Source organism: Manis javanica, chromosome 11 (assembly GCF_040802235.1).
Source record: "Manis javanica isolate MJ-LG chromosome 11, MJ_LKY, whole genome shotgun sequence".
Taxonomy (NCBI): Eukaryota; Metazoa; Chordata; class Mammalia; order Pholidota; family Manidae; genus Manis; species Manis javanica.
This window is the reverse complement of record NC_133166.1, coordinates 85,235,964-85,250,638: the sequence shown is the minus strand read 5'-3', so window position 1 is coordinate 85,250,638 and position 14,675 is coordinate 85,235,964. Positions and strand designations below refer to the sequence as shown.

At 41.8% G+C, this 14,675-nt stretch overlaps 1 protein-coding gene and 1 long non-coding RNA gene across 4 annotated transcripts in view; one reads left to right on the top strand and one right to left on the bottom strand.

Annotated features, from left to right (window-relative positions):
- PAPPA2 (pappalysin 2) overlaps positions 1-14,675 on the bottom strand; it is a 281,412-nt gene that overhangs the window by 249,827 nt on the left and 16,910 nt on the right. For both annotated transcript variants that reach the window (XM_037022528.2, XM_073216797.1), the window contains exon 3: positions 246-1,317. In XM_037022528.2, the coding sequence (XP_036878423.2) occupies positions 246-1,317 (1,072 nt within the window). The remainder of the gene's footprint in view (positions 1-245; positions 1,318-14,675) is intronic.
- LOC140844458 (uncharacterized) overlaps positions 1-14,675 on the top strand; it is a 41,871-nt gene that overhangs the window by 20,771 nt on the left and 6,425 nt on the right. The gene's annotated exons all lie outside the window — the stretch shown is intronic.

The following is a 14,675-nucleotide window of genomic DNA, read 5'->3' as shown; positions in this document are numbered from 1 at the left end:
GAGTTCTGTGAGAGTTGTCCCTTGTCTTCATCATTTCTGAGCCCCTATTACCTAACACAATACCTAGTACTTCACACAAGCTCAATAACATCTGGTAGTGTGTGGCTCCATGATGTGTGGTGGGATGGATGCATGTTTCATTTAGGGGCTGCGGTGAGCCCTTGTTTGTATCCAGAATCACAAAAGAAAAAATGCTGTTAGAAATGCACGCTACAAGCAGGAATCCCCAAGCCCCAGTCCCTTACCTCCTGGGTGAGTCAGGGTCGAAGCAGGTCTTGTGCACATCAGCCACCTCTGGGTCACAGCAGTCCCCATCATCAAAGTCATTCAGCATGTTGTTGCACTCCACATGGCAGAGCCCATCCCTGCGGTTCCAGGAGTAGCACCGGCCTTGCAGGCGACAGTCACCCCCATCGTAGCCCGTGAGTGGGTGCTCACACTCAGGGTCACAGTGGTCATTGCCAATCTTGCTGGGCTCACAGTTTACAAGCACAACCCGGTGGCGCAGGGTGGAGTTGTGGACCTCGTGAACACTTAGCTGCCAGCTGATGTTGTAGCGGCTGAAGGCTTTGTTCAGCACCTCGTGCTGCCGATGGATCTGCTCCTCGCTCACGGTGGGGTTCCGGCCCTCATCATCACAGATATTCACCACCTGGTAGCGTATCACCTTCTCTCCCTGAAGGGGCCGGTGCCTGTTGTATTGGGAGATCAGTTCCACATTGTCACAAGCTGTTCGTCCGCAGAGTGGGGGCTGCAGAGGTGACAGAATCTCAGGCTCTTGCTCAAAGCCCTGGAGAACTTCAAGCCGCGGGTACTTCCCATCTCTAAACGGGGTCCACTGTTCTTCTAGGGGCTCAAAACTGGCTGTCAGGAGCAGGCTGGTCAACTCCTCCACTCCGCTCGGATACTGAGCACTATGCTGCAGGTGGGACTGTGAGAGGGCCTTTGACCAGAAGACCAATGTGCCCACGTGTCCACGAAAATAGTGCCCGTTCTCAGAGCTATCCCCGCCCAGGAGCAAAGAGCGACAGGATGCCATGAAGGGGCTATTCAGGGGACCAGACTGGTCTGGACTACTAGCCACCTGAGTGCCATCTATATACAGGGCCATACGCTGTCCATCATACGTGGCTGCCACGTGTGTCCACATGCCTAGTTGGTAGCGACGATGGCCAATCACAGTGGTGGCTTTCTTCAGGCGGTCAGTGCGAAGGGAGAAGAAGAAGCGGGCATCTCGCCTTCCAATGTCCTTCCCTGAGCGGATCCCTAGGGCCCAGCCCTTGTCACTGACAGTGTGGGAGCAGTTATCAAACACACCTGGGAAAGAAGGAGGAATCAGGGGAAAAGTACCAGATACAAAGGAGATGGAGAAAGGGAGAAGAAAACCCATGTAAATAGCAAGAATGTAGGTTCTTAATGGGAAAAAACAAGCGATACAGATTTCCCACCTGAGATACCTGTCCAGTAGTACCCCATATCAAGCCATTCTGGCAGCACCAGTCCCCAAAAGGAATCTGATTTGGGACACTATACCATTTAACTCATTCTGGTGTTTCAAATAACCCAAATGGAAGCCGGAAAGGAGATGTCTAGTGCAAGTGACAGCCATCCTCTAGCAGTCTGTCACAAACGTTCCTCACGCTGACTCTGGGTCTACACCTTCCCTCCCTTTCTGTTTCCTCAGGAGCCTGAGCACAGTTGCCATTTTTACAAAAGCCAGGCATCTCCTATCCCCCTCAAAAGGTCATTTTTCTCCATTGGATATAGAAATGACGATTCTCCTGGAGAAAGCAAGGAAATAATCAACGAGGGAATCCCTCGGAGAAGACCGTAACCTCCCAGACATCATTCCCAGCCTGCCTCTCCCGCTGATGCCTCTCTAAGGGCGAGGACACGCTTAGCGGACAGTTGCTCCCCAGCGTCAGCTGTATGGCATTGCCTCAGGTTCCTAGTCGAGTCAGTTGTAAGAATGATTGTTCTGTAACCCCTGATGCCCACCACAGTTCAGAAGCGGAACTGTGAAACCCCTCACCCAACGCTACCTGACCACCTTGCTTATAACAGGCACAGGACTGTTTACTCTGAGTAAACACAGGAGGGAAGACCTGTAGATAGCTGGATCATTAATAAGTTGGCAGCAGGAAGAGTAGTCAGATGTGACACGACCACAGATAAAAGGAGAATCCTGAAGACAGTATGGAGACCTTGAATTTCCCCACAACCCATCTGCAGCTATGGACCCCACCCCCGATCACCTCCCAGCACCTCTTCTGGTATATAGGTGGAGTCGTAGGAGCATATTTCACTTATAAGTTACACAGCAGAGGCAATGCCTTCACCTGGGAAATGCTTAACAAATACTGCTTTAACTGATGAATGAATGATGAAGTCTGCTCGCCTTTGGATCAGACACCTGAGGGTAACACCAAGAGCTGTTCTCCCCCAGCCTGCTATATAAGAATTTTATTTATTCCCTTGAACTCCTATATAATCTACTAACATTAATTCTTTATGGAGAGTCTGGATTCACAAGCCATGAGGCCTCCCATTCTGATTGCAGGAAAGTATTTTAAAAGTAGCTATGTTTTCATAAATGATAGAATACCTTCTCTTCCATCTTTAGCATAAATCAATAACTTGTAATTAAAAAAATAAAATGTTCTTTTTAACAAAAGCAATTCTTCCTCAACCTAGTTATTCTAACAATCAGATTTTGAAGTGCTGGTGATAATGTACCAGTACTAGGTACAATGCACTGGCAATGTTCCAGTTTTGTTTTTTGGGTCAGGGAGGTATTTGTTTTTATGCTGATGTGTGTCTGGTAAAGGAGCATAAGAACTATTGCTTTTCAAATTCTAGTATTGGGTGGATTGTCAAGAGAGCAGACAAATTTAGTGAGATCAATAGTAAATTCCCCACTTCATAGTCTCTCCTTGGTTCACTTGTTTTGATAAGAACATTTAGCCTTACTGATGTCTGTCTGCTGACCTATGAATAAATGTGCTACAATATTTAACAGCATGACCATGGAGCTGCAACTCTCTCAACTAGTATATATATGCTGGTTTTTAACAATAATTGGGGAAACTCTTACATTTGTTGCATATACATAGGCATGTGTACAGATCTTCCTCAGCTTACAATGGGGTTATGTCCCAATAAACCTTTCATTAACTTGAAAATACCACAAATCAAAGTGCATTTAGTACACCTGACCTACCGAATGAACCTCAAGGTGTAACCTAATCCACCTAAAACATGCTCAGAGCACTTACATTAGCCTACAACTGGGCAAAATCATCTAACCCAAAGCCTATTTTATAATGAAGTGTTGAATATCTCATGTAATTAATTGAATTATGTACTGAAAGTGAAAAATGGTTGTATAGGAACAGAATAATTATCAGTGTATCAGTTGTTCACCCTCCTGGTCTGACTGGGAGCTGCTGCTCGGTTTTTCCCATCACTGCCAAGCATTACGAGAGATGATCAGACTGCATATCACCAGCCCGGGAAAAGATCAAAATTCAAAATTGGAAGTACAATTTCCATCGAATGCTTATCACTTGTGCACCATCATAAAGTTGAAAAGTCTTAAGTCAAACCGTTATAAGACAGGGTCTGTCTATACATGAGTTGATGCATAAATTATTAGGCCTGACACACAAATTATTAAATAACTAACTTGTTACTTGGCAGGCATCTAGTTGCAATTTTGAACACTTGTACTGACTATCCTTAGAACTTCTATCCTATCAATAAAATTATTTATTTATTTATATCCTAGCAAACTATAAAAGTATTGATAGTGTATCTAAAATGATATTTCTAACTTCCTGAGACATTACATAGGACATGGAATCTTCATCTGCTAGTCTAGTCTTGATTCATCTGAATTTAGTAATTATGTTAGAAAGGACTTATTCACCAAGAGAATTAAAATAGTCTATTTCAGTGAGAGTTGCAGCAAGTATTAAAGAAGTATTATTACTTTTTGAATGAACTAGCAAAGTAATGATTCTTCGCTCTCTGATGTAATGAGACATGCAAGCAGCATATGAGAAACCTCAGCAGGTGCTTAGATAACTGCCTTTTATTTGCTGTATCACCATTGTTTATACTTCATCTATAGGAAGAGAAGAAATGGTTTTCGAAGCACTGCTGTGCACTCATTCCAGGAAAAAAAAAATGTGTATTTAGCAAATAGAATTTTCTAATTCAGTGACTGTAGACTGAATGAGTCCCCACCCCTAGATTGATATGTTGAACCACTAATCCCTAATGTTATGGTGTAAAGGTGGAGCCTTTAGGAGATAATCAGGTCATGAGGGTAGAACCTCCGTAATGGGATTAGTGACTTTTTAAAAAGAGAAACAGAGGTAGCCCCCCATCTGCTCTCCACCAGGTGAGCATACAAGAAGTTGGCCGTCTGCAAATCAGAAAGAGGGTTCTTACTACACATAGGATCTGGCAGCACCTCGATCTTGGACTTCCCAGACTCCAGAACTATAAGAAATAAGTTTCTTTTGTTTAAGCCATCCAGTCTATGGTATATCTATTACAGCAGCCCATACTAAGACACCAAAAATCATTGACCATAGCTACAGATCAGAATCACATGTGGAATTTCCACAAACACAGATTCCTGTGAAACCATATTGAGAGGTGCTGACACTCCATATTTACAAAAGAAATCAAGTTTCTCACTGCTGCTCAGAAGATGGAAATGCAGAAGACAGAAGTTGGGAAGTATTTTCAAACCAGGGAAAGAGAATTAGAAAGATTATTATCCATGGTAAGTTAAATCAGACATGAAAATGGAAAGCTCATCTGAAATTCTATTAAGCCATTTGTTTAAAAATCACATTGGATCAGGCATTTTAGGTTTATCTTAGATCTCTGTGCAACATACTTTCTTGTTAATTCAGCAAACTAATGGAATGAGAGGTAGTTAAAAGAAATAAGAGCTGTTATGAATAAGTACACAGGTATGTTGTTGTTAGGGAACATGGCTAAATGATTGTCTAGGATTGATAATTAATTGGGACTTTTTATTATCTGTAATAAAACTCATATTTAAGACTACTGAAATGAAAGTGAATATCCCCTGTTCCCATTGACATATCTATTATTCCAGGGGAGGAACTGACAGTGAAACATGGTTTGGCTTATATCTCCCCGAACACTGCTATCAGCCCCAACCTTTTTCATGAAATCACAAGTGTGTCCTTGTGAGCATTTTCAAAATTTCCAAGGACAGAGTACATAAATATTTATACCCTGCCTCTTCTATATTTTGTACTGATAATGGTCCATTGCTCCAAACTGAGGGATGTGAATGGAAAATTATCTGATTCTCTTCTCCCTTGAAACAAAATAAACCAGTCCTCAGGCTGGAACTGCAACCTGTGCTCAAAAAACACAGATTTATCCACAACATTGAACCTGTAACTGGACACACCACACTTCACCCCTGGCTGGTGGGAAGAAGATCATGCTTGGTCACTTGAAGAGCGGTCACCCTTCTAAACCACAAAAGGTTACTTTTCATTTCACTGTCTTGCTCCTGGAAAAAGGAACTCTACTTAGAATTAGTCATGTCAGTTCATCAGACTTTCTTTACTGAACATCCCATTCATATCAGACCTAGACAGTCTTCAGCTTTGGGAGAAAAGGTAGTCTTTGCCCTTGAGGAGTTACAGTCTGGTGGGCAAGTGAGAAACATAGGAGATAGTTTTAATATAATACCAGAACTAAGATCAAAGAATTGAGTCTAATCTCAATCCAAAATTCAGAGGGGATTTCCTGAAGGGATGAGACCCAAACCTACTCATAAAGAATGTTAACAAGGCAAGAGAATTAGAGATCATTCCACTCAACGGGGACAGCAGGATGGAAAGCACCAGGGGTAGAAACAAGTCAAAATAGGTCTTATAAAACAGAGTAGGGGGCTTGGACTGTGTATGTTAGGGAACAACCTGGAGGTTTTTCACTGCCACCAACTGCCTCTGCTATCCTGAGAGCCACAGAGGATGTCCTGCATGAAATATTTCGTGGTTGGCCCTGTCCTGCACACTAGGTCCAACTGCAACTAAGGAACTTTCCAAAGCTTGCAGATAAACAAGAAACACATGAATACAAGAGTTCTGTGTAGGTAGTTCACCCATGCACTTGTTCAATAGATATTTATGAAGCAATACTAGCTGTCAATCTCAGTATTTGGAGCTGGGGATTGGTAGCATGATCAAATGATTATTTGACATCCTGGAGAGTTCAGTGTAATATGGAAGACAAAGCTTAAATAAATAACTACAGTGAAATATGCTGAAAGTTGGAAGTATAAATAGCTATGCGAACTGCAAAAGGACATTAAAGGATAAAACATGAACATAATATGGCAGAAATTCTCCCTTATGTTACTGTCAATTTTCCAGCACTGGCCCATGTGGTTAATAATTTGGTTTCATCTAAATCTTCTCATGATATTAGGGCTTCCTTGACTACCTGTCAGCCTCTCTGGGAAGGTTAGGGAGACCCAAAGTCAAAGAATTCTAAGAGAAAATTTCAAACATTCCCAGATCAAAAGTCCTTCCAGTTCACCCAGAAACATTCACTCCAAGATTCCTTAGAACCTGCATTTATATCAAATGCCCCCTTCAGCTGAATTTTCCAAAGTGGGATATGATGTTCTTTCTTTGAATGTACTTAGCATGTAATTTTGTCTCCCATTTATATATTACCAGAGCTTTCCAAAGCAACCTTGTATAACTATCATTTAAATTGGAAAGTCTTCTGTGAGCTAGGCAGGATTATTATTACCAGCCTCATTATACAGATGAGTACACTAAGGCTCTGAGAAGTTAAATGCAGAGAAGATATAGAATCAGAATGTCATGATTCTGAGCCCAGTACAGTTTTCCTTGCTTGGTAAGACCATAGTACATGGCTATTACAAGCATAAGTCAGCCAGAAGTTTCAGCCCCCAATCTACTAAAAATGCTTTATAACCTCAGAAAAATTGTATCACCTTGCTGAGCAACAGGGTACTCATTTGCAAATTGTATCTATGAAATAAAATCTATCCATCACTGGTATCCCTTCAGCCACAAGCTGAGATCACAGACCTACCTCATGAGGCTGTTGTAAGAATTAAGTAAAAGAACACATGTGAAAGATCTTAGCACAGTGTCTAACTCAAGGTGATTAATAAACATTAGCTATGATGCTGAGAAGTTTGATGATGAGACAGATAATCCAGCAATAACACTCCTTGATATTTACCCAAAGGAGGTGAAAACTCTGTCCACCCAAAAACCTGCACACAGATGTTTGTAGTAACTTTATTCAAAATCACCAAATCTTAAAATCAGGCAAGATGTCTTTCAGTAGGCAAATGGATGAATAAATTGTGGTATATCTATATACACAATGGAATATTATACAATGCTAAAAAGAAATGAGTACCAGGCCTCATTTTATTCTGCAAATGAAAAGACATGGAGGCAATATAAATGCATATTACTAAAAAGCCAATCTAAAAAGGCTACATACTATATGATTCCAACTGTATGGCATTCTGGAAAGGAACAAAACTATGGAAACAATCAAAAGATCAGCGGTTGTGGATGAGGGGAGAGAGAAGAACAGGTAAAGCAAAAAGGATTTTTGGCCAGTGAAAATAATCTGTGTGATATTATAATACTGCATATAGGTCATTATACTTTTCTCCAAACACACAGAAGTTACACAACCAGGGGTGAATGCTAAGGTAGACTATGGACTTTGAGTGACCCTGATGGTCAATGTACAATCCTCCTTGGCTAAAAAAAAACAAAAAACAGTACCATTCTGGTCAGGGATACTGATAATGGCTAGGAAATCTATATACCTTCCTCTCAATTTTGTTGTAAGACCATAGTGCTTAAAACCTAAAACTGTTCTAAGAAACAAAGTCTTTTTTAAAAGGGGGTGGGTTGCCTCCTTTCTGGGTTTTGAGCCTTAAGATAGCTATCTGAGGACCTAGCACCAGCTGTACCTATGGGATAAAAATCTGCCCATCCCAAATCTGCTCTTCAGCACCCTTCAGCCACAAACTGAGGTCACAGAGCCTCCTCCTCAGCTCATCCACACACTGTCAGGAGGGACACCCCACTCTGCCCTGCTTCCTTAACTTTATCAAGCAGGAGCAAGATGGACTTTGTTTCTAAAGAAAATTACCAAATCCCCACATTTAGGAGACTTTTCTTTCTTTTCAGTCTAGCTGAGCAAAGGCTAACAAACCCAACGCAATTTAAGCCAATGTACTACACGTGCTCAAACTCTGAGCTTGTGCAACGCTGAGGTCTCACGACTTTGGATGTATATGTGATAGAGGCAGACTTGTTATAATTGTTTTTGATTCATCAAAACCACATTCTTGCAAGCAACAGAGGGACCAATCATCAATATGACTTATGAAATCACTCAACACCAGACCGAAACTATGATAGCCCATGGGTTAGAAAAATCAGATTGAATGATCTAACTTGAAAAATGGGGGTAGTATGGAAGCCAAACATTTGGGCCATGTCATCTTAAAACTTTAAGAACAATCCTTTCGGCTCTTGCTTGGAACTGGCTTCCATTATGCATTAATGTTTACTAAATTTAAAATTGTTCCAACAGTTTACCCTGTATTTAAGTTTTGAGAGAAAGCAAAGTAAAATTGAGGGAGTAAATTGTTCATGGTATTCCTGCTTTCAACTCCAAAACTCATGGGTATGTTAACAGAGTGATAAACTCATGTGGGTCTTCAGGAAGAATCATTTGCATGCAGTTATCTACTCTTATTAGTTTCCAACATTTGGAATTAAAAGAGTAAATTACTCTTTTAATAAAGGGAATGTAATAAAAAAGGGCAGTGGATGGTGCAGACAGAAGGTGCTCCCCACTCTCAACCAATCCAGTCAGACGGCTCTGATCACTCACCTTCTCCACTGAAAATCTCCCCTCTCCCTTACCGGTGTCTTCTGTCAGTTGGTTTTAATGGAATGGAGTCCCCTGAGCACAGATCCGGCTAGACAGAGCTGTACTTCAACAGTCCTCCTGGCATCGTAATGAGGAGGAAAGTATCTTCCACCCCAGAAGTAATAAAATTCAATATAAAGTGAGAAAAAAGGAAACTTTTCAGAACTGTCAGGAATCAACCTGTCCTTGGCATTGTTATTTTAAGGTAATGACAAAAGAGGAAAAGGAGCCTCTCATACCCCTTTCTTCCTCAGAGCAGGGAATATCTGTGTTTCAGGAACATTATATGAACTTATTTCAGAGTGTTGAAATAAATGGAAGGGCCAAAAAATGTCCCTGCCTGAAAGGCTCTGTAGGGTCAAGGCTGAGAAAGATGCACTCAGGCATCACTCTCTCATACCTTCCCGTCTAAATCCTGCTCTCCTGTCAACATGCCACGTTGCTAACGCTAACCTTCCAAATGCAGTCTCAGCTCTTTAAATAATGTCATATAGCTCCCTTTGTCTGAAAAGCCTGCTATCAGAAGTCAGCCTAAGTTTCCCCTTGTCCATGAAGCCTTCCTGGACTGCCCTAGTCCAAGCAGTTTTCTGCTTGCTGAGCCTCATGGAACCACTGGCTTTTCCTTTGTTCAACCAAGCAATTTGAGATTTCCTAGACAAAAGCCTGGTTTAGACATCTGTGTATTTCCTACAAGGTCAAGGGAGGAAGTGGATTTAGTTCCTGCATTGCACTGACTCTGCTCCAGAAGTTAAATTGAGTCATGAGAGTCTTGACTCAGAGAAGGAACATTCCCCAGCAGTCTAGGCCAGGACTGGGGAGGGGGATGCTCAATAATCTTGCAGCTGCATCTGACCTAGAGGAATGATGAAAGGGGGACCAGCATCCTCTTCTTGCAACTACATGTGCTTAGACTTTCCTATGATACGCTTTTGCCCAGCCGTCCCATAATAAGCTACTTCCTTCTGGGTCCTGCACTGATGGATTACAGCACGTGTGTTATGAGTGCTTTTGTTGGGCAAAGCCCCATCCTGGAGGGAACACCTATCCCTGACAGTCTCATAGTGATCATTTAACTACAGGCCAAGGTGGCAGAAGACAAAGATAAGGCCATGGCAGAAATACTGCTCTTGGCACAGAGATGGCCATGGACTTTCACTTCCAGGAAAGCCCCCTGGCGGAGTTCTTCTCTGCACTTCTGGGAGGAATAAAGTTGGAGCAAGAGCCCTGTTTCTCTAAGAAGGCCCATCAGCTTCCAGGAAGGTGAAGTTCCACTCAACAAAACAGAGCAGTCATGCACAGTGTCATCAGCTCTGGTAACTAAAAAAACATGCGGTATGGTGCAAGTTTGTTTTTATGAGGAAAATGAGCAAAAAGCAGGGCCAGGTTAGGTCATGACCATAAATCAACCTGATACAAGGCAAGGTCCTTTCTCAGGACATTGTGTTGGTGGCCTCCACATCTATCTGCTGCCTTCTGCAAAACTACTTACTAAAACCCTGCACCCCAGAGAGACCACAAGGGGAACAAAAAGGAATAAGGAGGAGGAGGGGACAGGCCATCCATCAAAGACCATACAACCTGCCAGAGAGCAGGGCTGTGTCAGCAAGAAAAGTGGGAGAAAGTGAAAAAAAGAAGTCAGGGAGGTGTTTTTTAGCTGTTCTAGATAATTTTCCTTCAAGGCAGAATTAGGCTCACCTTTTCATCTATAAGTCTAAGCTTTTACAAAGTAGGGCACAGACTGGGAAAAACCTCCTGGGAATGTTTCACTAGAATCTTCGCAGAAAAATTTTCAACCTTTCCTCACAATCTACTTTCCATTTTAGTAATGCTCTCTTCATGCACAAAAATGATAGCAGCCAGGCTGGGGGCTTAATCCAGCTCTGCCTCGGCCTCCCACGCCTAGGGCCAGAGCCAATGGTGCAGATTTGCAGGAAGAGGGGAGGGCTTGCTTTGTGATTGCCTGAGAGAGCAGGGAAACAGAATGGTGAAGAGGGGAACAAGGATCCCAAGGCGCGTAAAACTTTAGAAGAGGTGGGTAACACATGACAACCACAGAAAGTAGTTAGCGAAGTTCCTGACACAAAGCCTCAATACATGTTAGCTACCTCAGAGTTAGTATTGTTACTGGTTAGGGCGGGGGGATGTGGGGAGCTACATCAAAAGCACCACCAGCTTCTACCTTTAATCAGTAGCACCTCCATGGAGGTCAGGTTGAATGAACAGACCTCCTGAAAGGCCAACTCTAGATCAGAGCTGCTCAGGTTTTACTGTGTGTAGGAATAGCCCAGGGATCGGAATGAATGCAGACTCTGGTGCAGAGGGATTCAGGTGGCACCTGAAATTCTGCATTTCTAACAAGTTTCCAGGTGAAGCCAGTGTTGCTGGCCCTCAAACCACCCTGTGAGTAGCAGGCCTCCCAATCAGAACAGATTAAGATCTGCCTTTGAGGAGGGCCTTTGTCAGCAGTGGGTGAGGGACAGAGGTTCATCTAGTGACTTAAATATATGTGTCCTTCACTCCCACCATCACTCATGTACTATAGACACACACACATGCTCACACATAGACACAAATATTCACCCTAGACATATTTGGCAGTGACCACTTATGTCACTTCTCTCTGCTCACATATATCACCTGCACAATAATATAAAGTGACACCAATAGAAAATAGGGGCATAGGGAATATAAAGGCATAAATGGAGAAACTCAAAAAAGAAGAAATAAGAATTTTAGAAATTCAACCTCAAAGAAATACAATTTAAGACTAAATAAAAATTCTTGTCTCTCAGGTTGACAAAGATAAAGAACAATAATAGTCTCTAGATTTGGTGGCATCGTAGAAAAACAGGCACACTTACGCACTGCTGGGGAGAGAGGAAATTAATAAATGATTCCAGAGAACAATTTGGCAACCTTTTGCCAGAAACATTCACATCCTGCAACCCTGTAATTTCATTTCTGGGAATCATAATAAGGAAACAATCTAAGAGGTATGTTCCCAGGGATGAATAAGGATGTTCACAGCAGCGTTATTTACAACAGAAAAACAGTGCAGCTCATACGAACAATAGAAAACTACTCAGCCTTTAAAAATCACATTTGATTGGGGAATTGGATGAAGGTAGTAAAAAGGTACAAACTTCAAGTTACAAGATAAAATAACTTTTGAGGACATAATGTACAATATGGTGACTATAGTTTACCCTACTGTATGATGTTAGAAAATTGCTAAGAGAGTAGATCCTAAAAGTTCTCATTACAAGGGGAAAAAATGCATTTTTTCCCATTTTCTATCTATATAAAATGATGACTGTTGATCAAACTCATTATGGTAATCAGTTCTCGCTGTACATAAGTCAACTCATATGTATACCTCAAACTTACACAGTTCTGTATGTCAATTATACCTCAACAGAACTGAAAGATGAATGAATGAATAAATAAAATTTTAGAAAATAAAATAACTAGAGTAAAAATTAGGAAAAACTCAACAAAAGTTCAAGATAGTGACATAGGAAGATCCTGAATCACCCCCTCTCATGGACACACATGGAACAATTTTTTCTTTACAAAATCTGGAGGCTGGCTGAGTGATGACTACATGTCTGGCAAATGGGAAGAAACCACATCGAAGTGAGTAGGAGAAGCTGGGACATAATCCTCCCATAACTCTCACCCCCTGGTGCAGCATCCCATAACCAGGAGAAAACACAAAACCAGGAGCTTCTTCCTGGACATGAAGGGCTCCAACTCCAGATGAGGCACCCCACCTTCTAAGACACTTGAAAGATGAACCCTCAAAACATCTAACTGGACACCAACTGGGCTTATATCTGGAGACCCGCAAGCCTCTAGCAATCTGAGAAATTCACCTTAAAAGGCTCATACATTCAGACTCACATATCTCAGGGCCCAGCTCAGAGGCAGCTGATCAAACCCAGACTTAAAGTGAAAGAGGCTCACCTGCGTATAATAAAGCCTCACCTGAGGGGCAGGCACCTCATTTAACACAGTCTAGGAGCCTGCTGAAGACTCTCTGGGGATGGAGACTGGTGGGTGCCATCTTTGTGCTCTCCCTTTGCCATGCTCCAGAGCACCACTGTCTCCTGGAAGGGAGCTTTTACACACATGTTGTGTCCTGGTTTTTATGCTTGGTGCCCTCTTTTTTGTGGCTGCTGCCCAGAGGATGTGCCTCAATACCTGGCTCTGGAGTGGCTAGAGAAGCTTGCATACCCTGGGTCTCATGGGACTGTGGCAACTGGAGAGGTGGTTCCTGGAAGGTTACCACCCTCAAGACACTGTATGAACAGCAGACTGAGGTGCGCTCCCCAGGATTTCTGGGAAAGAGGCTACTTTGCTTGTCCTGAAGCTTTGAACTGGGGGGTAGACTTCAGGCTTGACATACATTTAGTGGCCTATATGGATCTGCTCTCAAGGAACATAGGCTGTGGATGTCATCTGGCATTCTCCCTCTTCCGTGTGCCAGCTCATCAATATCACCCAAAAAAGAGCTTATACACTCATCTGGCATCCTAATTCTATTATTGCCACCCAGTGAACACCTCTGGGCCACCTGGCTCTGGTGGCCAGTGGGCTTATGCTTGTGATCTAATAGGGCTGCATATATTTCCATACTTTTCAAAGCTGATGCCTGAGGGTCAGGTCTAGCTTCCAGTCAGCCAGAATCTAGGTGCTGAAATTCCTTTGAGACATTGACAGGCCTTGGCACATCCTCAATTCCTAGGAGCCATTAAAAAAAATAGGCCACTTAGACAAGTATGGGGGTTTAAGAGACAACCAAGACCTGAGGCAGTTGGAATAAGATTCATCTGCTAAATGAGGCTACTCCTTCAAGACTAAGAGAGGTTGTTTCACCTATTATATAAAAACCAACACAGAGAGTCAAGCAAGATGAATAAACAGAGGACTATGTACCAAATGAAAGAACAAGATAAAACCTGGAAAGAAAACTAAATGAAATAGAGATAAGTAATTTATCTGATGACTTCAAAATAATTATCATAAAGATGCACAGTGAACTGGGGAGAAGAGTGAATAAACATAATGAGAACTTCAACAAAGAAATGCTAAGTATAAGAATGCACCAAACTGAAGTCATGGAGCTGAAGAATACAATAATTGAACTGAAAATATATTACAGGAGCTCAAGAACAAACTAGATGAAGCAGAAGAAAGGATCAGTCAACTCAAAGACAAGTGACTTCCTTAAACTGAAAAGAAAGGGTACTAATTAGTAACAAGAACACATATAAAAGAATAAATCTCACTGGAAAGGTAAATATACAACAAAGGTAGTGATTAATCATTCATAAAGCTAGTATGGAGGTTAAAAACATAGAAATAGTACAAATAACTATGATTACGATAATTAGTTAAGTGATACACAATATATAAAGATATGAAATATGCCACCAAAAAAATAAAACACTGGAGTGGAGAGAGTAATAATGTCAAAGTTTACAATGGGATCCAACTAAAGTTGTTATCAATAACAACAGTCTTAAAATAGACTATTATAATAAAGTTGAATGAAAACATCTTAAAAAAATAGACTGTTAAAGATGTAAGTTTTTATATGGAAGCCTTATGATAACCACAGAGCCAAAACCTCTGGTAAGTACACAAAAGACAAAGAGAAAGGAATA